This window comes from Denticeps clupeoides, chromosome 5, assembly GCF_900700375.1.
Source record: "Denticeps clupeoides chromosome 5, fDenClu1.1, whole genome shotgun sequence".
Classification (NCBI taxonomy): Eukaryota; Metazoa; Chordata; class Actinopteri; order Clupeiformes; family Denticipitidae; genus Denticeps; species Denticeps clupeoides.
Window position 1 is genome coordinate 24,497,709 of NC_041711.1, and position 26,196 is coordinate 24,523,904.

General features: G+C 40.7%; 1 protein-coding gene across 1 annotated transcript in view; it reads right to left on the bottom strand.

Annotated features, from left to right (window-relative positions):
- The window catches only part of cdkal1 (CDK5 regulatory subunit associated protein 1-like 1), a 224,192-nt gene that overhangs the window by 63,682 nt on the left and 134,314 nt on the right, over positions 1 to 26,196 (bottom strand). Inside the window, exons 9-10 of the mRNA XM_028980453.1 lie at positions 15,463 to 15,629; positions 6,051 to 6,196 (exon numbers count right to left, since the gene is read on the bottom strand). Coding sequence (XP_028836286.1) covers positions 6,051 to 6,196; positions 15,463 to 15,629 — 313 coding nt within the window. The remainder of the gene's footprint in view (positions 1 to 6,050; positions 6,197 to 15,462; positions 15,630 to 26,196) is intronic.

Here is a 26,196-nt window from a genome sequence, read left to right on the forward strand (position 1 = left end):
TTTTGGTTGTTTTAGGAGCAGTGCTGATGGAGATGGGGGCCATAAGGAAAGAAGTGTCCTCAGCGTGTCCCTAAAAGGGGCTCCTCTTGCCTCTGCGCCTTCAGTGCGTGAGCATTATAGCTGTGGAAAATGTGCACTTTCATGATTCATTGCGATGCAACAGCATGCAGTTCTGAATAAATGCAAAACAAGAAAATAATCTGGTTTTAAAATCTTGATTAAGACATTAAAAATTAGCTACTGAAGATAAAATTAGAACTTCCAGATATATCTTAATAATTAATCAGAACATTATGAAACATAACTGTCTTGTGAGCTGCTCCAAGTCTGCATCTTGTCTACTGTATTCTGTGTGGTTAGTGTAGTATCTAATATGGCAGCTTTTTTATAAATGTTTTGCTACAAGACACATTTCACACAACCACCCCAAGAGGTCTACACTTATACTATATATTTCAACTTGGGTGTCTGCTGAATGTTATAAAACATAACAGATAATAATAAAATGAATCCATGTATACATTCATTACAAAATTAAAGTATTATTTTACAGAAATACCCAGTGAAGGACATACAGTTATACCCACCATATAACCGAAATTCCAACAGAAAAGACACAGAAGAATGTACGGCTATACTGAAAATTAATAATACATGCCTTCGGAAGAACCTAGTGGCAGACCCATCTATTGGTTTTGTTTGTAAAGGAACTTAAATGGAACTTCATGCAATCCAATACAGCAGGAAGTAGACCATAGACCACGAGTGCAGCAAAAACACTTGGCTCTGGGCTGTAGCATCCTTCAGGATGACCCCCAATAACAACCTCCCCGTTTACGACCCATACACAGTCTTGGATGACAGACGGGGCAATAAAGCTGATAACTGGCAGTGACTCATTGTTCCAGGCAGACGGGAGAAACACCCAAAATGTCACACAAGGAGGAGAGGGAGAGCGGCGCTTGCCAAGGAGGAGGCGACTCACCTCAGCTCAAATGGGACAGAACTTATAAAAGAACAAAAGAGCGATACTTGGCACGTGCACATCAACCCGTCACATTCATCAAAGGGCCGCCCCCGTTGTAACAACACACTATTATCCAAATCACTGCATTCAAGGCCCGGAGTGTGTCTGTAGAACTGCAGAATATCCACTGTGCACCGACGATGCTGGCATGATACCGGATCAGTATCGTGACCCAAAACAAACATGCCTGTAGAGCGCATTCCCAGTAACAGTACCTGGAGAGCACAGCGTTGTCATTCCAGTTCAAGTATTGGACGGGACTTTTTGTGCTATCTCTGATATTTGAAAAAGAATATAATTAAGCTGGAAAAATAAATAAATAAATAAATAAATAAAGAGTAAAATCAACACTTGTTGGGAAAGACAAAACTGACCCCACTCACTCTTTTCTCATTCTCTTTGCTGAGGCATCTCTATGTGCTAAGATCACCTCATGAGCAAGCTCAAATCCTGCTGTTTTGATACCTCGGCCAACCAGCTGTTTATGAGTGAAGTAGAAAAAATAACTGGGAGGGAACGGTGAAAAAACAAGATGAGGATGAAAGTAGGGAGGGGAGGGAGAGGCTGCCGGGCCAAGAATAACTAAGGTTCACGCCAGTTCAGACTCTGCACACTCCTGGCGGAGAGCCCGTCCTGCTTGTGTTCCTATGGTTCCAGCCACGCGCCGAGTCCTGGCTGCTGTTGCCACAGAGTGGCGGGGGGGTGGAGGCCCGCGTCGCCTGGCACATTTCCATGGGATCCAACCCCATGACCCTAAAACAGGCCTTGCTTGCAGGCACCGGTGTGAAATAATACTCCCTGTCAGTGAGGGCCCCATTTGATGTGCTGATTGACACCATGCCCTCCCCAAACAATAAATATTCTTGCAAATACATATATTAGAGGCATCTATGATTTTGATTATGGCCTTTTGTGGGGGAGGGGAGCAGCCCCACATTGCAGGGTACAAAAGATAATCTATAACAGTAAGATTGCCTTTCCCATGTCATAGCTTATATCAATATTTGTAACAATTATTTTCCAATTTACCTGGAAATAATTTAAGAACAATAACACATTCTATTCACATTCTATGAACAGGGTTTCTGCAGGTTTAAAAACATGCAGAAACCTTTTAAGACCTTTAAGACTTTATTAAGACCACTTTCATCAAATTTAAAACCCTTCTTCAGGGTCATCAACTACATTTCTCCAAGGGCCAGAGTTTCTTGGCAGACACTGTGTAAACTACGATACTAATTGTAGTTTTATGTTAAGTAATATATTATTATTTGATATATTAATTTTCCTTACCAATTTTTTTTTTATTTTTTAGCCTTTGTCAATATTACCAGAGTTATATTACTTGTAGTGCAGCCAACCACTAGGGGGTGACTGTGATATTTTTGGTTTCTTATTTCAGGGCTGCACAACACGGGGAAAGAAAAAAAAAAATCATATTGCGATTACTGAGATCAATATTGCAATATGATAAATGGCACTTGCTTGACTATAAAAAAAACAAATCACAAAGTTAATAATACAAAATCACTGCAAATGTTATTTTCCCTATACTGCAACTTAATAATAAATAAATAAACAAATAAGATTTTTTTTCAAAAACAAGTACAGTCTCTGACAAGTCTTGTTGCTTCAATGTGTACAGAGGTTAAAAAAAGATTTTGAAGAGACTGAAGACGTTTTTGACAAGCCCAGGTCAGGCAGACAACTGCTCGAGAGGACCGTTTGGTAGCTCGAAAATCCAAGGCCAGCCCACTGCAGCAGAGCATCACGAGACCTGGTCACCTGAAGTCCCTGTGTCAACTAGAACAGTTTGTCGGAATCTGGTCTCGAATTGGCCTCAATGGTCGAATCAGTGCCCAGAAGCCAGCACTAAACAAAAGACCATTGAAAAAACGTGTGGCATTTGCCAAGGCCAACAGCCTGCTAAAAGGAGATGGAAGTATGTGATGGAGCACCATTCTGCTGGAAAAGTGGCAGAAGGTGGATTTTTCAGATGAATCTTCTGTTGAATTACACCACAGTCGCCGCAAATATTGCAGGAGACCTACTGGAGCCCGCATGGATCCGAGATTCACCCAGAAAACAGTGAAGTTTGGTGGTGGAAAAACCATGGTCTGATGTTACATTCAGTTTTGTAGTGTGCAAGAGACCTGCAGGATGGAAGGCAACATTAATAGTGTAAAATATCAAGAAATCTCAGCTACCTTTTATATTACCAACCATAAGAGAGGCCAAATTCTGCAGCAGAATAGTGCTCCATCACATACTTCCATATCCACATCAAAGTTCCTCAAGGCGAAGAAGATTGGCCAGCCCAGTCACCAGACATGAACATCATTGAGCATGTGTGGGGTAGGATGAAAGAGGAAGCATGGAAGACGAAATCAAAGAATATATTGATACTCGGGGAAGCAGGCAAGACTGCTTTCTTTGCTATTCCTGATGACATCATCAATAAATTGTATGAATCCTTGCCAAACCACATGGATGCAGTCCTTCAAGCTCATGGAAGTCATACAAGATATTCAATTTGGATACCATTACCTAATTTGCTGACATATTTTTGTATTTGCAGTAAATTTGTTCAATTTCTGTATAGGTGACAAAACTTTTGTCTTGCCAAAATTTGACCTTTCTGTCTTGATTAAATGATAAATATTTTTTTCAGTGACATTAATTTCAATGCATTAAACATCATTTGGTAGGGTTTTAGCTTTTCATATGAGCTATTTCTAACATCAATTGATTAATTAAAAGTCAGGTTTATAGCAGGTCTACAAAATAGATAAGCAACAAAACTTTTGTCAGGGACTGTACATTTTATGAAAGATGTAATACATACTGCTTGATATAAATATGATATCTTAGGGTTTGAGGTGCTGATACAAATAGTTGCCCAACTCCATATCCATTAAAAGTTGGGCTGCTGTCACCAATACAGCTTGTAAAATGTGCGGGGTGCTTTAAGAAAACTGCGCTGTTGTACGTGATCAAAAATAGAGTAAGAGCTGAGGTGTGGTGTTTGGATAAAACCCTGTGAAGTAATAAACTCCAGTCCGGAACATGACAGGAATGGTTAACAGACGCAGCCGGTCTCAGTTTACTCAGTTGGTAAACCTTGAGAGATCTGACACTGTGATTGTGTACCTGTGATTGTGCACTTGTATAACTGTAAGTATGCAGCACTGTGGCCGGTGGATTACTGACAGATTGAAGGCACAACACATTTTACAAATTTGGCAAATAATTTAGATGTTATCAGTAAAGAAAATAAATAAATGTATTTGGTCTCCAGTATGTCTTTTTAAGGATTTAAGTATAACTAGTCTTTTTAAATTATATTTAAGGCCTTACTTTTTTCAAAAATACAATTTAAGACTTGAATTTTCAAACCCTGTATGATATTCTAAAATGTGATTGGCTGAGGGATGTGACAAGCTTGCTATTATAGCCATATAATAGCTATAACTATTGCTTATGTCTAAAATAGATTCACTCTTTAATCTTTGTGGCCAATCTAAGACGACACGAACAGTTTTGTTCCATCCTTACTAGTTTCCAGTAAGGGGTATTTTTCACTCTTGAAGTCTCGGTGACCTTGGGGTAATGATTTTCCAGGTCGCCTGGTCTTAGACATGCAGAGGGACCTGCAGCATCAGACTCTTCTGCCATTACACACAGCACAGTGTCACAAGTAATGATACACAACATCACAAAGGATTTGGCTAATCCATCACCTGACCCCTGATCCCTGACAGCTATAGGGTTGTGTGTGTGTGCTCTATCATGTGAATATAAAACAGGGGTACCTGAAGCAGCTTATTTCAGAAAGACGTGCCAAATGAACGCTGCAGAGTTTTGGTCTGTCAGCTGCCATTATGGCTGAAGCAGCTTGGATGAGAGCGAGCAGGCCTCTCTCCATCTACACACTGCCTGCAGGACAGGGCAAAGCCTTGCATTCACGAACCCCGGCCATGGTCCAATTTCTCCAGTGGTATCCCTTGTGTCCCTTCAGGCCCAGTGCCCTGCATTTTTCAACCCAAACCCTCTGTTCTTCCACGCTGCCACGTAGCATCAGATTATTATCAATCACTACAGCCTAATTAACAGAAGACTGAAATAAAAACAGGGCTGAAAAACAGCAGGGCTTATATGATAAAAAGTGGAGTGCTGTCCACTTGAATAGAAAAGCAAACGCAATAAAGTCCATAATGGTATCAACAATTTCATTTAAGAGAGTAAGTGAGTATTGATCGGCAGACTGATTGATCGATGTGTAACTAGTTCCTCATATTGCTAAAAGAATGAGAAGAGGCAGTGACCTGTGAACTGGATCATGGGAAGGTTTTTTCTTCCAAATTAATTTGTCATATTGTTTTTACAGAGAATCGGTTTGCTGATGCAAATGATACACAGAAACATTAAAATTAAATCCTTATTATATAAAATAAATCCTTATCACAAAAGTGACATTTTGCTAAATGCCACAACTTAATCCATTGATTAAGTGATTGAGTATGTTCTTGAGGAGAGAAATAAAAGTTAATGAAGCTATATTCGACAACGGGTGCGACTAAAACAGTGGATCAGGGTTCTTACACATTTCTAGAAAAGAATTTCCATGACTTTTCAATTTATAAACAGCAAATTTTCATCACCATACACTCTCTGAAATTTCTGTGCAAATGTGAAAAAAGTCAAATGAAAAAATATTGTACATTCTTCCTCCAAGTTTCCTCTTGAGCCTGAGTAAAATGGCCTCCATCATCTACAGGCATAGATCAACAGCTGTAATTTACACGACTTTTAAAAGGAGAAAAGCTGCTGTGGAGGTGCAGGAATATAGAAGCAATGCATGCAGTACCTATATTATTATTGCCACAGAGTATTTAGGCTTGTTGCATATTTCCTTCATGAACTTCATAGTTTGTTGAGTGGCTCTTAAGGGACAAAGCCATCATATAAGTATTTGAAGGCTCTCAAGCCTCAAGTAGCATAATCTCTGCTGGCAGACACTTACTGTTCTTTTAAGAAGTCAACCACATGTTTGAAATCAGCAACACAGTACTCCCTCTTCATGTCCATGAGGACGCTGTCAGAGGCCGTCTGGACGGGGACATGCAGGAAGGCGTAGACACGGGGATGACTGAGGATTTTGGCCATTTCCTGTATAAAAATAAATTAAAAAGAATATGTCAGCAACTGTGTTGGTGAACAGAGCTGATCTCTGTCTGGAATTAAAATGCTCTTATAACAGTTATCACACTGCCCAACCTCACTGAACAGGAAGAAAGAGACAGACGACAGTAAAATAATCAAAATCATTGCATTGACTAATGAAGCACAACGTGAGCAAAGCACTAAGAGGACAGTCATGAAGGGAAGACAAATGGATCTCCAACAATTGTATGGGGTAAGAATCCATTCACCAGATCTTGGAGATTATCCATTATCCAGTCAAGCCGGCAACAAATTAACAGCTGAATCACAATATGGATACATCTTCACCTCATTCTATAATTTATAGTATTGGCATCAGTATTGGCATTAAGAGCTTTCTTGAAAGGTTTCTTGGAGAGCTGTGGACAGATGTGCTCTGCCAGCTCTGACCAAATTGCTACATACCATGAAACAAAGATGGATAGCTCACTACTCTGGGTGCTTGTGACTGGTCAGTGTAATGTTTCTTTTGTCACAGCCTGGTATACAATGGGTTCTCATCAGTCTTGACAAATCTTATGTTAAAATCTGATTTTTTAAATTGAGAAAAGAGCGTGAACACTGCTCCTAGTCCTCTCCATCCAAAGAATGCAGCAATGAAACAAATGAACCTATAATGAAGAATTCAGAACTGAGGGCACAAAGCACAAATAAAAAAAAAAAAAAATACGTGTGTTAAAGTCTGTCCTGGATGACCCCAGAAAGAAAGCTCTTCCAGGGATATTAAAAAGGACATCACAAAAATAAAAAGTAGGAGAAAAACACAAACAGATGTGGACATACACAGCTGCGACATCTGTTTCTCTTCTCCTTCCTTCCTCCCACCTCACTTGCAACCCAAATTGTTGCTTGCTCAAGTAATTTTTCCTGCTTAATTTCCTAACATCAGCCAAAGATGCCTGGGTGAGTTTTCCCAGTTCAGCTGCAGCATGTTCTCTCCATCCATCCCACTCGTCACCTCAACACACACACACTCTCACCAACCGAAAACCTGTTTATGCTGTAAACACTGACACATCCTAATGCCTGTTGTTACCAGAGAATGGCGTTGATGGACAGGGGAGGACTGACTGGACACAGGAGTTTCAAATCACTGATGGATAACACTAGAAAAAGACCCTCCTTTCCTATGTAAAACAAGGATAGAAGTTTTAGCAATATGTACGATGCAATCGTGTATGCCAATTTCTTTTTCTCCCCCTCCTTTCTGAATTTGAAGAATTTCTTGATTGCAGTCCATCTCCACAATTAAAATTTATTGTGTGGTATGTGCCAACCCCCCACTTCGGCAACCCGTCTCGCAACACTGGGTTCCACATAAGAAGATCAAAATTAAAAGAATTAATTTGTTTGAAGAATAGTGTGCTGATTAGTATTGTAGATAAATCAGGGCTACTTGCAGAAGAACACAAGACGGATGTGACTGAATTAATAGTGCACATGTGGGCGAGTTAAGCCCACAGCGAATAGAATGAAGAAATTAGAGGAACAATTTTTTCCCCTGCGTTACTTATGTCAATCTGTAACAGCGGCATATCCAGGCAACATGAGACATGTGCAACGTGTCTAAAATCTTCCTGTTCACTTTTTACTTAAAAGAATTATGAATAATGATGATATACTGGACAGAACTGGGTGGTAGTAGCCTACTGGGTAAAACACTCACCTATGAGCCAGAAGAAGGTTTGTGACTTTGCAATTGATTAAGCAATTGACTTTAGCTGGTAAGGAAGCAGCCCTGAAATCAGAAGGTTGCACGCTTCGAATCCACAAACTGCCAAGGTGCCACTGAGCAAAGCACCGTCCCCACACACTGCTCCCCAGGCGCCTTTCATGGCTGCCCGCTGCTCACCAAGGTTGATGGGTTAAAAGCAGAGGACACATTTTGTTATGTGCACCATGTGCTGTGCTGTGCTTTGTATCACAATGACAATCACTTCAATCACTTAAATATAAGAGCAGATACAGCTTATTCAAGCATTTACAAAGCAGTTAAAATTTTAAAAGTGGAGTTTGAAGAAAAAAAAACAAACACATCAATGCAATTAAAACCTAAACACATTTATTAATTAAGCATCTTCAGATGGTACCCCATGTTAGACACATTATATGATTGTCCCGCATCATGGACATGACACCCAGGCCATTTATTATGCAGTTTATTTACCTGGCAAGGTTGTAATTTACATTGGAGGCAAACATGCCGTTGAACTCATTAGACTTTGACAATAATAAGTCACCCCTCTGATTGAAATCTACCTCTCCCGCACGGCCGGGCCAGGTGACGACCAGGGAGCAGGGGCCCTGGCAGATGGCATCACGTCTGAGGGAGACGGCAGCAGAGATTAATTCGGTTGGCGTAGCGTTCGGTCATGTCTACACAAGCCCTGGGAGCGTCCGTCATCGCTGGCCTCATTCATCATAAGGTCACTCAGCCTCAAACCCACTAACCACTGCACATTTACATGCAGCATCCAGATGGGGGACCCCAAAAGGTACAGAACAAAAAAAAGAACAACCTTGGAGGAAAAAATTTAACTGAATACTAAATTGTTGATGAATATTTCTTCTTTTAAAGTCTCAACTGAATGAATCTAAAAAAATTATATAGCAAATGACCCAAAAAAAATAAATAAATACTGTAGAACAAATATCACTGGGGGAAAACACAGCCTTCAGTTTAACCTGAATGCTATCTGTGCTATGGACTTTACAATGTCACATAAGTAATTAAAATGTAAAAAATAGGAAAACATTTGATGTATGAAGGTAGCCTCCAAATTATTTTCTCACCTTTTCCCAAAGGCCTTTTCAATCTGTGTTTCATGGATAATTGCTGTTTTCTTTGGATGGCATGCGAGTTGGCTGTCCTTGCTCTCAAAAAAAGGGATGAAAAGCAACTTTATCAGGACATTCAACTGGAAAAAGCAGGCATGCCAGCCAAGCAGTTAAAGACAGATGAAAAGAATGAGGGCAAAGGGCCAGTAGATATCAGACAACCATCTGAGCTCAGATATGTTCGCTGCTGCCACTACAATTTCTTCTGTTTGGTTCTAACCTTGCTTAAAAACAATCACATTAAAGCCTCCTAAACTTGTCTGCAATCCCGATAAACCTGCAATAACATACAGGAAACCAAAGCACATAAAATGTGCAGGGGAAAATAAGATGTTGTTTCCAAAAATTGCCCAATCCTCTTTCAGTCTCATTACATTTATGGCATTTATCACGCGGCCTTATCCAGAGTGACTTACAATTAGTAGTAACAGGAGACACTCAGGGTTAAGTGTCTTGCTTAGGGACACAATGGTAGTAAGTGGGGTTTCAACCTGATTCATAGGCGAGTGTGTTACCCACTAGGCTACCACCACCACACTCATCTCATGCAGTCTGTGGTTTCCACTGGTGGACAAAATACACAAACTATGTACTTGAGTAAAAGTAGAGTTACCCAGGGTAAAGTTTTAGTAACAGGAACAGTTACCCTGAAGACACTCAGATTTAAATGTCTTGCTAAGTCTTTGGAAGCTGAATCTGTGAAAATTGTTCAAGTGAATGCTAGTACTGAGTGTGAGTTACTGAGAGCTTGCCGATATTGAGAACTGATGCAGATTTTTTAATGGACTAATTGACATTTTGTTTTTCATATACTACTGTATTCACAATATAATTGTTTTGGGTGATCATTATATCATATAACAGCTTGAATCATATAATATAAGCAAAAAATGTTTTAGATGATATATGTGGTCTAGATGGCCTGTTACGTTATTTTGCATATTTAATATGTAAAATACACTCCTCACTGAAACTCCAGAATAAGTGCATTATGCGTGACGAAATGAAAAATGAAGCCATGATACAGGCTCTGCATGTTTGGTTTGGTGGCAAAAACTGGCCCACCCTTGGCCAGACCGGACATGTTTCAGTGCTGCTGAGCTGCTTAGTCCTCTGCCTTTAACCATCACCCTTGGTGAGCAGTGGGCAGCCATGACAGGCGCCCTGGGAACAGTGTGTGGGGACGGGGCTTTGCTCAGTGTCACCTTGGCGGTTTGGGATTCAAAACGGCAACCATCTGATTACGGGTCCATTTCCTTACCCGCTAGGCCAACCACTGCCCCCTAAATCTGCATGTTTGCGGGAGTTGCATCGCGGAAACTGCACAGATATACTCTGTTTATTTATGCACATTTGTTTCACGTGCATTTACAGAAAATCAATGCACAATGTAACACATAGGTGTCAAATTTGTGACCCGTGGGCCACATCCGGCCTGGTGTACAATTACATCTGGCCTGTGATTATGGCCCAGTGATCACAAACCATAGATCCCACAATGCAGTGCTTCAGTGGCCTTGCCAAACGCAATCCATTCAGTAGGTAAAAGTTGCAGTAATGTTGAGAACCTAGCCATCAGAAATTTCCATCAGAATTAAATCATACTTGTTACCTTATATTAGATTAAAAAAATGGTCATTAGATGGTGAATAAAAAGTTGTGGAGAAAAAAGTAAGATTTTTGACATTGAAATGTACCGGAGTTAAAATAAAAAGTCTCCATACATGTAAATATGGGGCAGTGGTGGCTTAGCGGTTAAGGAAGCACCGCCAAAGTGCCACCGAGCAAAGCACCGTCTGTGCACACACTGCTCCCCTGGCGCCTGTCATGGCTGCCCACTGCTCACCAAGGGTGATGCTTAAATGCAGAGGATACATTTTGTTGTGTCACCATATGCTGTGCATCACAATGACAATTGCTTCACTTTCACTTCACTAGTAAATGTAAATGTCAGATACAAAAACTACTTTATGGAACAACAAATTACATTTGTAATAAAAATGACTTTATATTTAGTATTAGAAACATCAATAAATAATTACAAAACGTAAATACATAATGCATTTCATGATTTGGGAGGACAGATAGTCAATATCATTGAAAAGAATAGCTTTGTAATTGATTTATATTGATTTGATGTTGATTTTTTCATGGCTAATCATTATTTCAAGGATGTCAGTAGCCCCACTTATAGGACATTTTTCCATCCAGGGTCCTCAGTCATGAACAGCTTAAGCCAAAAAAAATCTGGATTATTCAGACATGTTAGCTAAATATTTAATGTGAAATTTACTCCAAACATTCCTCAACCCTCACATCATTGGTTTAAGTATTGGGGGGAACCAATCCATGCAGACAAAAAAAGACAGAACTTTTATGGAAAAAAGTGAAACTTTCGATCATCATGGATTCTTTGTACTTGTCTACATGTGTTTGGTTCACAGTAATGAGTTGTAGATTGAAAAGAGACATTAATAAGAGACTTAGTCAAGGACTCATTTTTCTGTTTATACTGAAACACTCCCTACTTTTCAGACTGAGGAAGGTGGGCAACTGCAGACAGCTCAGACATAGAGATAATTCATTGGGAGGAAAAGAAGAAAGACTTAAATAAGAAAAGAACTATGTGACCAAAACAATTAAGACAGCATACTTCCATAATGGAAGTCATTCAGTAGCTGTGCAGACAGCATTTGAGTAAGCATCACAGTTCCCTTGTGTTTAGCAAAGGTTGATACACACATACAAACACACACCTGCGTTTATACAGTAGACTGAGCCTTCCAATGGGCAAAACAACCACAGCCAATGAACAGGCTGTATTGATGACCTCCAAAGTGTCATGCCTGGGGCAATATTTAAGCACAACAGTAAGGCATGAAGGAAACTTATTCTTTGCAGAATGTAAAGGGATTGTCCAGACATTTAATACATATTTCAGGGCATGACAACCGGTAAGTTGCTCGGTTACTCAAGTATGTTCAGCTCAATGGATTTCAAAAATCTAAATATTCAGTTGAGCAGCTCATCGTTTGATTAGCCTGTTTCTATGGTGGTACAGAATACAATTGGTTTAGCTATATGAATTCAAAATAATAAAATTTAAATGGTTAATGAAATGTTTAGTAGACCAGTAGACTCTCTTTTGATTATCCTGTTGTGGGATCCTGTTTAAATCCTGGTACAGAACACATTGGTTTAAGTAAATTAATTCAGCAACACAGTATATACATCTACATTTTTGAAAATGGCAGCCATTAGGGACAATGTACAACAAAGAACTTCAAATGATCTTAAGACAGTTTGTGTTTATGAAGATGAACAAACTATTCCTTTACGAGCAGGTAATTCAATTGTATGCATTCCAATTCCTTAATTTCCCATTTTGCTAATAAATGAGAGCTAAGCAATTGCCAAAAAGACAGATGAAAGGGGGAATGGGGGAGCCAGTGGGGGGGTGGGGATGCATAACAGCCATAACTCACACAGATCAAATGGATTTGCTTGATATCAGTCAAGCCTACTGTCCTCACAATGGTACATTAGGCCCCTAATGGACAGGGATCCTCTGAGATTCATTAATAAGAAAATGGCCCATGTTTGGAATGAAATTAGCAGCCCGCTCCAGATCCAAATTGTGCTGGCCTCTCTGGACTAGCAGGGATAATTGACTGAACTGTGAGCGCTCACTCGTATCTCTCTCCCTCTTGCCCTCTCTCCAGATTTAAGAGCCCCAGGATAGGAAAAATAGAGGAAACGCAACAACATAGCACTAAGGGCGTAAGATCAAGGGAGGAAGCAGAAAAACAGTGCAGGAATAAAGCAGTAAGTGGGGCACACATGCTTGAGCAATCTATTCCCAGCTTCAACAAACTCTGCTCTTCAGGGCCACTGATAGAAATGGGCAGACCTGGTGGCGAGTGGGGTTAGTTTGTGGAGGCAAAAAACAAAGCAAAACAGACCTAAGCAAACAGACCTGCACATAACTGTATAAATACTAAGGGTAGGAATAACAGTGACATTATATTTTATACAATTACATACATTATACCACTACTATTGTATATACAGACTATCAGGATATTTTGAAATGTTAATGTACTCCATTGACACAGTGGTTGCCCTAGCGGGCAAGGAAACCGAAATCAGAAGGTTTGAGTTGTTGAGCTGCCAAGGTGCCACTGAGCAAAGCACCGTCCCCACACACTGTTCCCCTGGCGCCTGTCATGGCTGCCCACTGCTCACCAAGGGTGATGGTTAAAAGCAGAGGACACATTTCGTTTTGTCACCGTGTGCTGTGCTGCAGTGTTTCACAATGACAATCACTTCACTTTCCCTGCTTTTAAAGTAACAATGGCAACGCTGCCTTGAACACGTTCCTTTACATGGTCTCCATGCTATGTATTCAGACATAAAGTATTCAGCTTTCAGTGAAAATTTCCATATGCTGGTACTCGATAGCAATGCATAGATAATATACCTCTTGAGGGAGTATCACAATATATTGTATTGCTGTGTTGATTTATTGTTCTAAAAAATATCAGTGAAAAAAATCAATAACTGTTCCATTTGTTTCTAAATATAAAGGTTGTGAAAATGGGAACCGCATATAAAGAACAGAAAGCAGTCCGCTTTACATTCTGAACAATTTTTAACTGTAATCACTGTGGCTCAGTCAGTCGACAAGGTTCTTTTCAGACAAAACTGAAGAATGGCTCAGAAGATGAGGCTGACAAGGTAAGACTAGATGTCTCCTCTGCACACATGAAATGGACATCCGTTATTAAATTGATTTGATGCTCTGGATTTCAATAAAGTCATCCCCTTCTCTCCCCCCATGCACTCTGCACTTGTAACATTTTCCCCTCAATCCGTGATTTCCAGCGTGGAACTGCAAAGTGGCAACAGTTCATTCACCCACTCTCTCTAATGTCATTCTTCTCTTCATTTACCACCCACCCTGGCCTGACAGCAGATTTACTGCTCTCAGGGATGGAGTGACAGGGAGAGAGGTGTCTAATCACCCCTCCACTCCCTGTCATTCAGGCTAATGCTGGCTAAATGGCTCTTTAGAAGGGCTCTGATAGGCTGCCGAGTGACACGGCCTTTGCGGCACAAATCACTCTATAATTTGCAGCCATTTTCCTTGCAAGGTGTGTAAAAAAAAAAAAAAAACTCCAAAAATTTCAGAGGGGAAAGAGCACATGAAATAGACATGTGACTTCAAAAACAATGTGTTTTTTAAGATCCAAGACGTTGATCTGTCCATCAAGCTGTGCATCTCTATATCTACCTATCTAAAGGAAAGAAAGATAGTACATGCGAGGCACAATGTACAATAGAAAAAGGCAAAATGAAAAGACCCGGGAGGAAATCAGTATCTAATAGCCATGCGTGCTGAATGGAGACGTGTCATCTCACCATCTGTCAGAGGCAGAAAATGGGAAGGAACCTCTGGAGAATGCACTTGGCATTTTCTTCACCAATCAGAGCCATTTCTCCTGAAACCTCCACCCTCCCTTCTAACAAATCACCCCACCAGGCATAGTGCAGTATTAGATACCTATGGTACAAAAAAAATCTAGTGCAAAAAATATATCAAGCAGTATGACTACAACGTGTTAAAAAAAAAAAAAAAAGAAATTGGACACTACACTGGTCTGAAATAACACTGCCACAGGAGCCAGCCATTAATGATCCACTGCCACATATGCATACAGCCCGCTCAACATTTCTAATTAGCATTTAATTGTCATTTTCTCTCATTTAGAAAAAAGGGGAGGAGGGGGGGAGAAAAACCTTCACCGGTTTTAATTTGAATGTAACAGAGCATTAACATAACCTATACATATGGGGACAAAAATTACAACCTCAATTAACCCTGAACAAATTAAAAGTGCTTCCCACAGCAGTTTCCTCCCCCCAGTTAGTGTAGGGATTATGCCAGCACCCTCCACCTGGGGCTTTAAGGAAGCTGAAACACTTTATTCGACTGTTGTTCAACAAACTGGTTTTGTCGGGGGTTGGGAATTAGAAGTTGGGAATTAGGGTTGAGTATTAAAAACTAGACAAGCCTCCAGGATGTTCTGGCCTTCAGTTCTGCATGCTCACTCAGCACTGTAGAGGCACAAAAAGTCTGGGAATCTCTTAGGAGCCAAGCACTTAAAAATGCTAGAACAGGGTTTAAAACAGGCTTAATGAGAGAAATCCATTTCCTATAACATGCTACAAAGACAGGATGTATAGTTGCCTGTTGAATGCATGATTTTCAATTTGTTCCTGTGATTTTATTATCTCACCAGGACGTACCTTATGCCGTGTGGCTGGGTGAGAGGGATAAAAGGAGGGATGATATTGGTGAGAAGGAGACTTACCTCAAGATGCTCCAGGATGTATGGTGGGTTCGTCATCCCCAGTCTCAGCATCGCCCCCTCAGGGATCTCCTCCACCAGTTTCCAGAGCAGGGAGGGCAGGTCAGTGCCAATGTCCCTTCCATAGGCGCCTGTGTCTTCACTGGTCAACCAGATCTCACACACTCCCTCTGCAGAAACACACATGCCATATTCAACTATACATTTATAATTATAAATCTGTACACTAGCCAAATCAGAAAAACTTTGAGGATTGTCATGGCAACAGTTATATAACATCATACTACTGACAAAACCGTTGCTAATTTAATGATCAATTAAGGTTGAATCTGGCTAATGAGACAACCAAGCCTGACTCGTTGTATTTCCTAATGACTTAAGAAATTAGTGAATAGCATGAAAGCCTATGCACAGAATGATTCACATAAAAAATTGTTTACAGACTATTTAGACGGAGAAACTAGATATACACTCAGCACATCAGAAACACTTGACTCCGGATGACTCCTCAGTAATCTCCTGATATCAGTAGCACAAAGCCGGTGCGTAATATAAGGTGACAATGACGGACACGCAGAACGAAGGCACCGTCAATGCCAATAACAATGATCCAGGGCCCCACCCTCTCATCAATGGCCACTGAAGTGCACAGCAGCATGAACAATGACAATGATGCCCGGCAGAGCACCCACACTAGATCATTATTAGCCTATTCTCTTGAGTCTCAAAGATCACTTGATCGCTGTGGGGATGATTCAGAGGAACTCTTTTGTCAACAGCTGTGAGTGATTAAAGGGGCTTTGTTAATAAAAGAGCTATTTATATAATCGAGTCGATCTGTGAAATAGGTGACTAATGGGACTGTTTAGGGCCTTTGCTTTGTTCTGACACGTGCTTAACAGGCAGGGTGGAGAGCAGGACGAGTGCTTAGTCATGAACATCAGAACCTAGAGTCAGAAAAAGATAGAATTTGGGAGCCTCCGGTTATAAAGTATTCCTTTAAATAAATACATTCAGAGGCATCTGTACAAATAAAACTCACTTTCTGACCTGACCATCCTGGAGCTGCTCACACTGACCTACAACTGTAATAAATAACCTGTGAGTTCCAGGCGGAATACTGAAGCACTGGGTCATTTGCACAGCGCACCTTCCACTCTTCCTCTACCCAAGAGAAGGGCAGCCCGTATCAATATTCCTCAACACAGGGTGTCTGCACATCCTCAAACCAGCGCTCCAGCTCTGCACTGATTAATTATCAATGAAACTCTACACTGCACTCACATTTTACAGCTAAATTATTTAAGAAATTATGTCCACTTGGGGCCAAGCTCCTACTTGAGAACGAAAGGGAAAAAGTACATGTGAAGTGTGGAACATCAAAACAACGGAGCACAGTCAAATGATGAGGCAGAGAGCAGAAAATAAACAGTAAAAATGAGATGAAGGGAGAAGCACAGGTGAATCAAAACATTAACATGCATTACACATGTATATGTGAGATCTGGATAATGAAGGAAAAAGAAGCAGGCAAACAGGATTCACGGTCTGATTGCAATGCAAGCCGCATCCATTTATGTCATATGCATTAACATGCATGTGCTATGTGCATACTATTCACAATTTTGATGCATGTGAGTAAATGAGCAGCTGCTTCTAAGTGTTGGCATCTTGACATATAAATCTCGACACAAAAACAAGCAACACACTTTAATCATCAGTGGTGTTTCTATCAAAAGTTCTCCAGTGCAGTAATTCTAATTAATACACACAATATGTTACTATACTCTATCTTTTTCTCAAATACCAAACATCTGGAAACATTAGTATGCCACAACTGTCCTTTAAGGTACCTCTTCAATGTAAAACACAGAAAATGTTACAGAAAATTGCTACATTTGCTACATGTCCATATGTTAAAACCCATTGTGGGTTATTCCAGAAAAAAAATGGCAGTCACCTTAGAAGCTCACATAACACAATGACAGTCACAGATTATTACCATATAAAGCTAATTCTATGTATGTGCACACAACACAGACTATTTCAAATGGTACAGTTTCAAAGAGAATCACGTTTCAACAAATGGATGCATGATGTATGATATCCTGGAAAATAGTGACATCTGTGCTCTTTACTGACCCTTATCCAGTGGCATTACATAACTCTACCAACAATATGACAAGAAGACTGAAAGAACAATTCACATGGAATGACAACCATTGTATCAGAAGTACGACTGCTTTGACTGAGATAATGTTTGGTCACAAAAACAAGTTTAATCAGTGGTGGGCACAAGCCGGTTCCATTACCGGAGCATTTCCATTATTCTTTCCAGATCAGCTCTTCGTGTTGATTTGATGTCAAACATTTATGGTTCTTTTTCCAAGCAAAAAAAAAAGTATCAAATCGGCAAACATAAAAGTCAAGCAAACAATGGTATGGAAACAGGAGGTATGTGGAGCGTCCCTTGGCCTGTAGTAAGTGGGTGTGGAGCGTGGGACCCCTGTGATGGGAGACCTGACGTGGGGCAGGGGAAACAGCTGCATCGGGGGCCGCGAACAGGGCGAGTGCACTGCCTTGCCTTTCCTGGAGAGTGTGGTGGAAGTGGTCCTGAAAACACCCCTTGTTAAAAGGGTGGGGGAAATCGGCAGAATGAGGGCAGGGTTCACCAGCTTGTTTGTGGTGGCCGTAGCTCGGGTCACCACCCAGTCACTGTTGGAGGGCAGAAGTGTGACGCACTCAGCAGGGTTTGGGATTTCACTGTCACACTTAGCCAGTTGTCATCACAAGTGGTTGAGTGCTGGAATGTGCACATCACTTAACTACAGACGCAAACAATCGCGCACTGAGAGCACAAACAGGAATAAAAACTTGACCTCTGAAGGGAATTGCATCATAACATGGTATCTCAAGCCCCAATGAGAGCCATCCTCTCAGAGCCATCCTCAACAGAGGATCATTGTTTAGGAATAAAATATACTTGTGCTATCTTTGATCCATTGAATAATTGAAGGAAATTACGAGCTTTGGTGAGTGAAGGACAAAAACAAGGAAGACCCATCATTTGACCATCTCAGATTTGAAATAATCCAGAACGTTCACACACTTCCCGATAGGAAAAGTCTTATTATCTCCCAACTCCTACTAGTTTTGACAAAAATGCTGCAAGTAACCCTGGACCCACTTTGTGCAGTTTCTGGGGAGCCACATTGAGATTGCTGTATCTAGAGAAGTAAGTAAGCTAAATAATCAATATTTTCAAGGGTTTAAATCTGGCACCAGTACTTGTAGAATATGGACACATGAGCTTTTGGTTGCTCAAAAATTCTACTCTATGCTCTTTGGCAACATATTTGAAGGACTTTGGAAAGCGCGATGTCAAAAGACAGAGGCTTTATATTGCACATACACCTTCCTACACATGCTGTGTACCCCACACATCATTTTTCTATTGGAAAGTGTGTTAACCTCATGGTATTTCTTTAGCCAAATCTGAATGTGTCTTAATGTTCATATTAAGAAAAACTACACTAACACATCTTTCATATTATCCCAAATGATAATTTAAGGTGTTGCAAAAATATAATTAATGAGAATTTTAAAAACCTATACCCATAAAATTATTCTAAAACATACCCTTTTAGTACATTTCTGAATTTTCTATCCAATAACATAGATCACAGCAGCTCCGCTGCAGTGATATTTCACCAACTTCCAGATTCCCTTGACTCCAGGAATCCAGGCAGAGGCGAAACATGTCTTTAATGCTGTGTATGTAGCAGGATAAATGAGCCGAAGGCTGGAATTAAACTAATGCAACGACGCGCTTCTAGGTAAAAATTCAGCTCGTATGAAGAGTTGTGCTTTGATGCCATGATTTCGATCTATGTAGGACATGGCATATATTAAAGAGCATCGTGTCTGACAAGCGCGTTCTTACTGCCAGTGATGTGGCGTCTGCAAGGAAAAGGCATCTCAGGCATGCAAGAGTATCACAAGAGAGAGATAAAGAGATGAAAGTAAACCTTGCACATCCCAGGCTCAACAACTGATTGTAAAAAAGACAAACAGTGCAGACCTGAGAAATATTTTATACTGATACACATGCCTATTTCAATGAGTAATTATTTGTGTAGAGACCAAACTGAAAGTGTGGGACTGTGAAACAGCTCACTGTGACTCCAATGTGTTTGGCCACCTTCTCCAGCTGATATGCCACGGTGATCATAATTCTGTAAATATCATTCAGCCTTTTTTACCAGTTAAAACATGAAACATCTGCGGTGTTGGTAGGGCCCCTATTGGGTGACACACCAAAACACTTAACCCTGAGTTGCTCCAGGTGGACTCTCCCTGTAACCACTGATTGTATGTCTGAATAAGGGCATCTGGTAAATGCTGTAAATGTAAATCTGTTCCCTACCTGACTGATGAATAAATAATATTGCAACAGTACAAATGCAAATCCAAACTTTCTCACTATGGTTTGCCTATATTTAATCATAAATGTTAAAAAGCCTTTAGTATTCAATATTGTGGATAAACGATAATAGGATGATACTGATCTCCATCTTGTGTATTAAATCTAAATTGAAATGGGGAAAAAATCTAGCACTTTCGCTTCTAAGAAAAACATCGCACAGGGTCACAGTAGCAAAAATAGGTATAACGGCAGAGCAGCCCATTTCCAGACCATGCGTGCGGAAACAGTGGTGGGGAAGAGGGCATAACAGCAGAACAGATGAACATCAGACACTGGTGCGGCGTTCAGGCGGGATTAATGATGTTATACATCACGGAGACGGATAAAGGCGCTCTTCTGAAGAAGAGGCCAGACTCTCTGTAGGGAGAGAACTGGAGGGGGAACATATTACAGGGATGTGGCAGACCCAGAGTTCGACGCCTGCAGACACAGACGTTTGATTTTTTTCTGCAACAAGGATAATTGGATTCGGTAAATGGGGCTGAGATGCTGGGAGATTTTTAGGTTTTTCCTGAAATTCAGTAAAATCACAGATGAATGAAAACAGACCTCTTCAGGGTTCCTTTAGTGTTCGTCATGTTGAAATCTACTTGTTCAAACCACCAACATTGGCCAATTAGTCTATTAGAGCTCGTGTGGCCTGGGCAGACTTTTAACACACTTCTGTCTTCCAATCCATCAAGCTATTGGGCCACAATACACACTAACTGCACTGATTTAAAATTGCGGACAGCCTGTCAAGTACACAGAAATCTACCTACACAACTCAGAGATAGACTGCAGCATCTCCTACACATTTCCAGCTTTTTTGTATGAAATTACAGTGCACACATTCAAATGTCCCAAATGTGTTCTTGAGAGTCTACAATAATATCTGAATAGAATACCTTACCTAGAGCTACATTGAGCAGCAATTGAATTGCACATTCTTGAACAGTATCCAAGAAAGAAAGTCTGACTGGCAAAAGAATTCTCAAAACCCTTGTTTCATTACAGAGTACAAAAAAAGCTTCTAAAGGAATGTTCAAACAACAAGTGAAGAGAGTTTAATTGAATTTCAGCACTTGAATGGGACTAATGCACATCACCCACTAATAACGCGTCAGCCCAGCTCCTGCCCGGCACCGCGTCCCTCTGACAGGTTATGAAAGAGACGGGGTTAGTCGTGCACTCAAGGATGGCAAAACCAGTCCAATTTCCTATCCAATGGCAGCACAGGAAATTAAATGGTGTGATTCATTCCACCTCTCTGTCACTGTTGTGTGCTGAAGCAAATTCACTGAAGTGTGATCATTTAGGCTAAATGAAGAAGAAAAATCCCTCCTGAGGCGTTCCTTACTGTAGGGCAGTCTAACAGTTGTGAGAGATTACATGGATGTTACGGTTGGGTGGCATGGCTGTATGAATGGCTGCTAAAATGTGATCTGACCACATTAAAACAGATTCATTGATCATCCTAGAGATTCACTGCATGTGTGTTAGGGCTTAACCAATAAAAAAAAAAAAAGGTTTTTATTTGACAAATATCGCGATTGTGATTTCACTTACAATTATTCACTAGATTATGTGTATTAAAATCTGTAGCGTAACCATACATAGAAATATGAACTGAGCTGCACCTAGCATACCACAAGTTGAGCGCAAGTATCCTTGCTTGCGTTTAAGTGGGCGTGGCTTTAACATGGGACACATATGGTTGGTTTGGTGATGGGTGAGAATGACATCAGCGCAATGTGATTGGACTCGGGGGGGGGTGGCACGCAATTTTCAGACTGAACAAGTCATGCGCTGCGCTTCGCTCTGAAACCCATTATTTTCTATGGCTGGCGTGGCACAAGAGTGGTTGTCAGAGACTAATCTGTACCACTTGCCTGATCGGTTCTGTGCATGCGCAGCTGTTTGGCCCTGCACGCCACTCAGCGGCCTTGCGCACACTGTGATCAAAGTTAAAATTGTTGGACCACTGTGCGCCATGATTCATTTTTGCCCGACCTATAGATGAAAGTGTCAAAGTGGCCAGTGGTCGAAACACACACACACAAAGCGGGAATGGAGGAAAAGGTGATCAGTCTCTGAGTGTCCATTCGCCTGGTCCCTCTCTTCTGCCTGCCTCCCCAACACCTCAGGGGGGTCACAAATGTTCCAGTCTCTCGTTCCCTGACTCTCTCCAGACATGACAGTGGGCTTGCACATGTGTCTTCCAGAATCAAACCTGACATTAACCAATGGAGAAGAATCAGGGGTTGTGATTTACAGAATCACATTTATTCAACTTTTGGAAAAAGTTAAAAAGTTAAATTTCAAAATATCGTTCAGTCCTATAAAACTAATGTTTAATAACATATTTGGAGCAGTTATTAATCTATAGGATGATTACCTATATAAGTGGTGGCCTAGCGGACTCATAATCGGAAGGTTGCAGGTTCAAATCCTGAACTGCCAATTCCAATACGTGCCACGTTTATTATAAAAACCATCTTGATGTTTTACCAGTGAAACAATTCTGAGGACTTGCATTTCTTCTGCTAAGTAGAAGCTTCAAAAACAAGCACAATAAAAGTCATTGGCAACTGTATGGTCAGGGGTCTGGTGTGCTTTCTTTGTTTCTCCAGGTTTTGAGAGGCTCGTAATCAGTGATGCCACAGTCATGCTGCAAGCATCAATGCTTAATTCAGCAATATCAGCACACAGTGGACAAGCAGAAGTGGAAATCAGGCAAAACAACAAATGATTCGCAATCATCGCTGCCAATCACCAAAATAATGAGGCCCTCCTGTGAAAACTGACTGTTCTGAGTGGGGATGTTTTCTGCATATGAGTCATATAGTGAATTTCTCTACCACATATGAAAATGGACCAAAATGTACATGAAAATAGTCATTCAAAATCTGGTTTTGTGTAATTAAGCAGATAAATCTTTGTAAATATAAATACATGAGTATTTAAATTGCCCCAAACATTTCTCATTTATCATAAAAAATCCTCTGTTGCAACCGCCTGACATACACACACAGACACACACTCACTAAATTGCAGCCGCCAAATTGCTCAATTTTACTTTCAGCTCCTCAATGTTGCACAATCTCCTGCGTCAATGTCACAGAGCAACACCCGGTATTTGCCTCCTCTTATGTATATAAGTAAGGCAAGAGCATCGTTTTACCTACGGAAATTCGCAATTGCCCACCAAGGAACACAGTGCACTTCAGGAATAGAGTCCTCCTTTTCCCTATCAAGCATTTCCAAAATTGCCATAGAAAAAATATAAAGAATTGCATAACATCAGACTGGGAGGAAACGTAAATGTTCTCAGGTTTGTAAAGCAGTGAAGAATTCTGGACAGGAAAGGCTGAAACATCCAGCAGTTCCCATATATGTGGAGATGACAGATAAAGGATGCTCCCCTCCCAGAAACATGCTAAAGTACAGATCAATATTCCCCCACCTATTCCTTATCTATTCCGTCAGATCAGGCTCCATAATTCATGGGAGGCCGGCATGTTGGCTTTGATATCCTGGACACTGAGGAATAAAGACGGTATGGGACCAGAGAGCCGATGATACATGCATGAATACATAACCAGCTGTCAAGGGTGAGCGTAGCTGCTGTGATCTTCCACGCTCATCGGGGAAGGAACTCTTCCTCGAACACACATGGAACACAGAGTCTGTATTTACCTTGGGGTACAGGTCAGACAAAGGGACTTGAATGAAAATGAAGACCACCCAGTCACCCATGATGGTTCAACTATTGACTAATTTAATCTGTTACATGAGGGGAAATGCAGCTGAGGGCATCAAGATCAGGTTATCAAGGCATGATCAGTCTGGTGCTTTCACATGAACTCTTCAACCCAAAAGGCTCTTTTTAAACTTTTTTAATTTTCAAGAAAAATAAATAAATAAATAACACACACACAGACCCTGTACCTGGTTGCTGGATGAAGTAGGCTGCTTTAAAATCACACAAGGGGTGTGCAATGTTCAACTTTTGGAAGCACAGACCATCCTCTCTCCCTCACTGCACACCTTCTTTCATTTTGCTGCAAAGACGAGAGCTCTAATAAGATTTCTGCTTTTGCCTTGAGTGGCAGGTGGTGGGGTGGTTAGATGGAGTTATAATGGCAGCCCTTTGCTTTCCATGGCGCTTTGTCCTGCCTTCAGCTGCCGCCTGATGTTCTAAGGCCACAATAGGGGGTGAGCAGGGCTCCTCCCCTGCCTCACATTTGTGAAGAGCGACAGAGACAGCAGTGGAGGGTAAGGAGCTGACGGGGGCTGAATTAGCCCCTATCCTTGACTATTTACTACCTGGAGCAAGTTCCTTTTCTCTGCACTAAGTAGCATATACGATGCGGACACAAAGCAGCAGCTGCCTGGTGCTGGTGCAGACAATGGCAGCCTATTAGTTGGGCTCTTCAAAAAAAAAAAAAAAAAAAACTCCCCCTTCTCGCTCTTTCTCTGCAAGGCTGTAAAGGATGGCGCTCAAAAGACCCCCGGCTCACAAAAATGAGAGGAGAGGGCCAGTCTCCGTCAATGTCTCTTCTGTGATCCAGCGAGAAAAAGTCCCGGAGCTGCAATTTCCAGTTACAATATACACTACGCCACTTTCATCAGACGCTACAGGCCCCGGAGAGAAAACGACGAGGCTTCTGACGCTTGTGTCTGTACGAATTAAATGGGACTCAAAATGGAGGGCACATGCACAAAGTTCACAACCAGGCCAGACAGAGGACATGGTTTCCCAGAGTTCAAACAACCTCATGTTACCAGATAGGCTGCCTACAGTACTGACATTTAAGATGAAACCTGAGATACGCTGTAATTCGTTAAAATATTTTGGTATGAATAAAAAAGGGAAAGGGGTGGTGGAGAGGATCCACTGAGGCATTTAACAGCTAAAGAGTTCCAGGGACAGGTCACACCATTCATAGTATACAGATGCGTCAGATTTTAAAACAATCAGTGATTTTTTTTATTTATAACTGTTGGTATGAAAAAAAAAAACATCGCTGATAGCAGACACTTTGACTTAACCTTTACAGCATCTTAATGTTAAAATGCCTCATCTAAACCAAAAGTCCCTCTCCTGATAAACAAAAAAAGCCACATAAATCTCACAAGCGCAAATTTACTTGTAGTTAAAATTTTTCCTTTGTGTGAAAAGTGGATTTGCTTAAACTGCTCTCCATACTTTATGAAGAATTATGCAGATATGTTAATGCTACATGGCGAAGTTGAAAAATATTCTCTAAGTACATAATCTTAGGTTGTAATGTCACCCAAACATAGATTTTTTTTTTTTTAAATTGCTCTGCCCCCTACTTGTGATGTCAAAGCAGATTCGAGGATGAAACATTCCCATAAATAATGAATTATGTAATTTTACCCACCAGATGAGTCAGAATCACAACCATTTCTTCATTTTCAAAATTATGTAACATTTCCCATAAGTGCAACTGGTCAAAACAACATGAAATATTTCTACTATTAGCAAATATGTCTCTTCCTCAACACAGAAAAAAAGTCAAGAGAACCCCACTCTTGAGGCTGAAACCTTCTCTCATTCACATCATTCAAAACATCCAGACTATTCTCTAATCTATACTCACAATTCACTAGCCATGTGGAATTGTGTGGCTATGAAATATAAATACTGAAAACATCAAAGATATTTGATTGTGTGTGTGTTTGCATGTGTGTGTGAGTAAGTGAGTGGTGTTTTGATGAATGCATTCAAGTAGTAAGCACCTCTGGTGTGACAAGAGAAATAAATATACATACATATTCATTATAGATGCTGGCACAAACTCACAGGGTCTGTCTGAACTTCAGAAAAACTAACTACCACCCCTCCACCCCCTCTGGCCCTCATCCAAAGACAAGGGCTTTGGGGTAGAAAGAGAGAGAACGAGAGAGCGAATGAGAGAGAGTTGCACACAAATAGCATCTTTCTTTCTTTTTCTCGCTCTCTTTCTGTATCTCTGCTCAGAATCTATAAAATCCAGTGTATTATAAGTAATATCCAATGGGTCAATCACAAAAGGTTCCAATTTTAATAAAAAAAATTACTGGACTAATTACGCAGTAAGATTTATGGTTAAGATTATCCTATGGACATGACATACAATTGTATTAAGATAATGAGCATTAGCTAAGCAAGCCATGAGCATACATTCCTAGCCAAGCATACTTCAAAGCATTTTTCATCTAGTACATCACAGGAAATTGGTTAAGAATCACATACTAGTTTG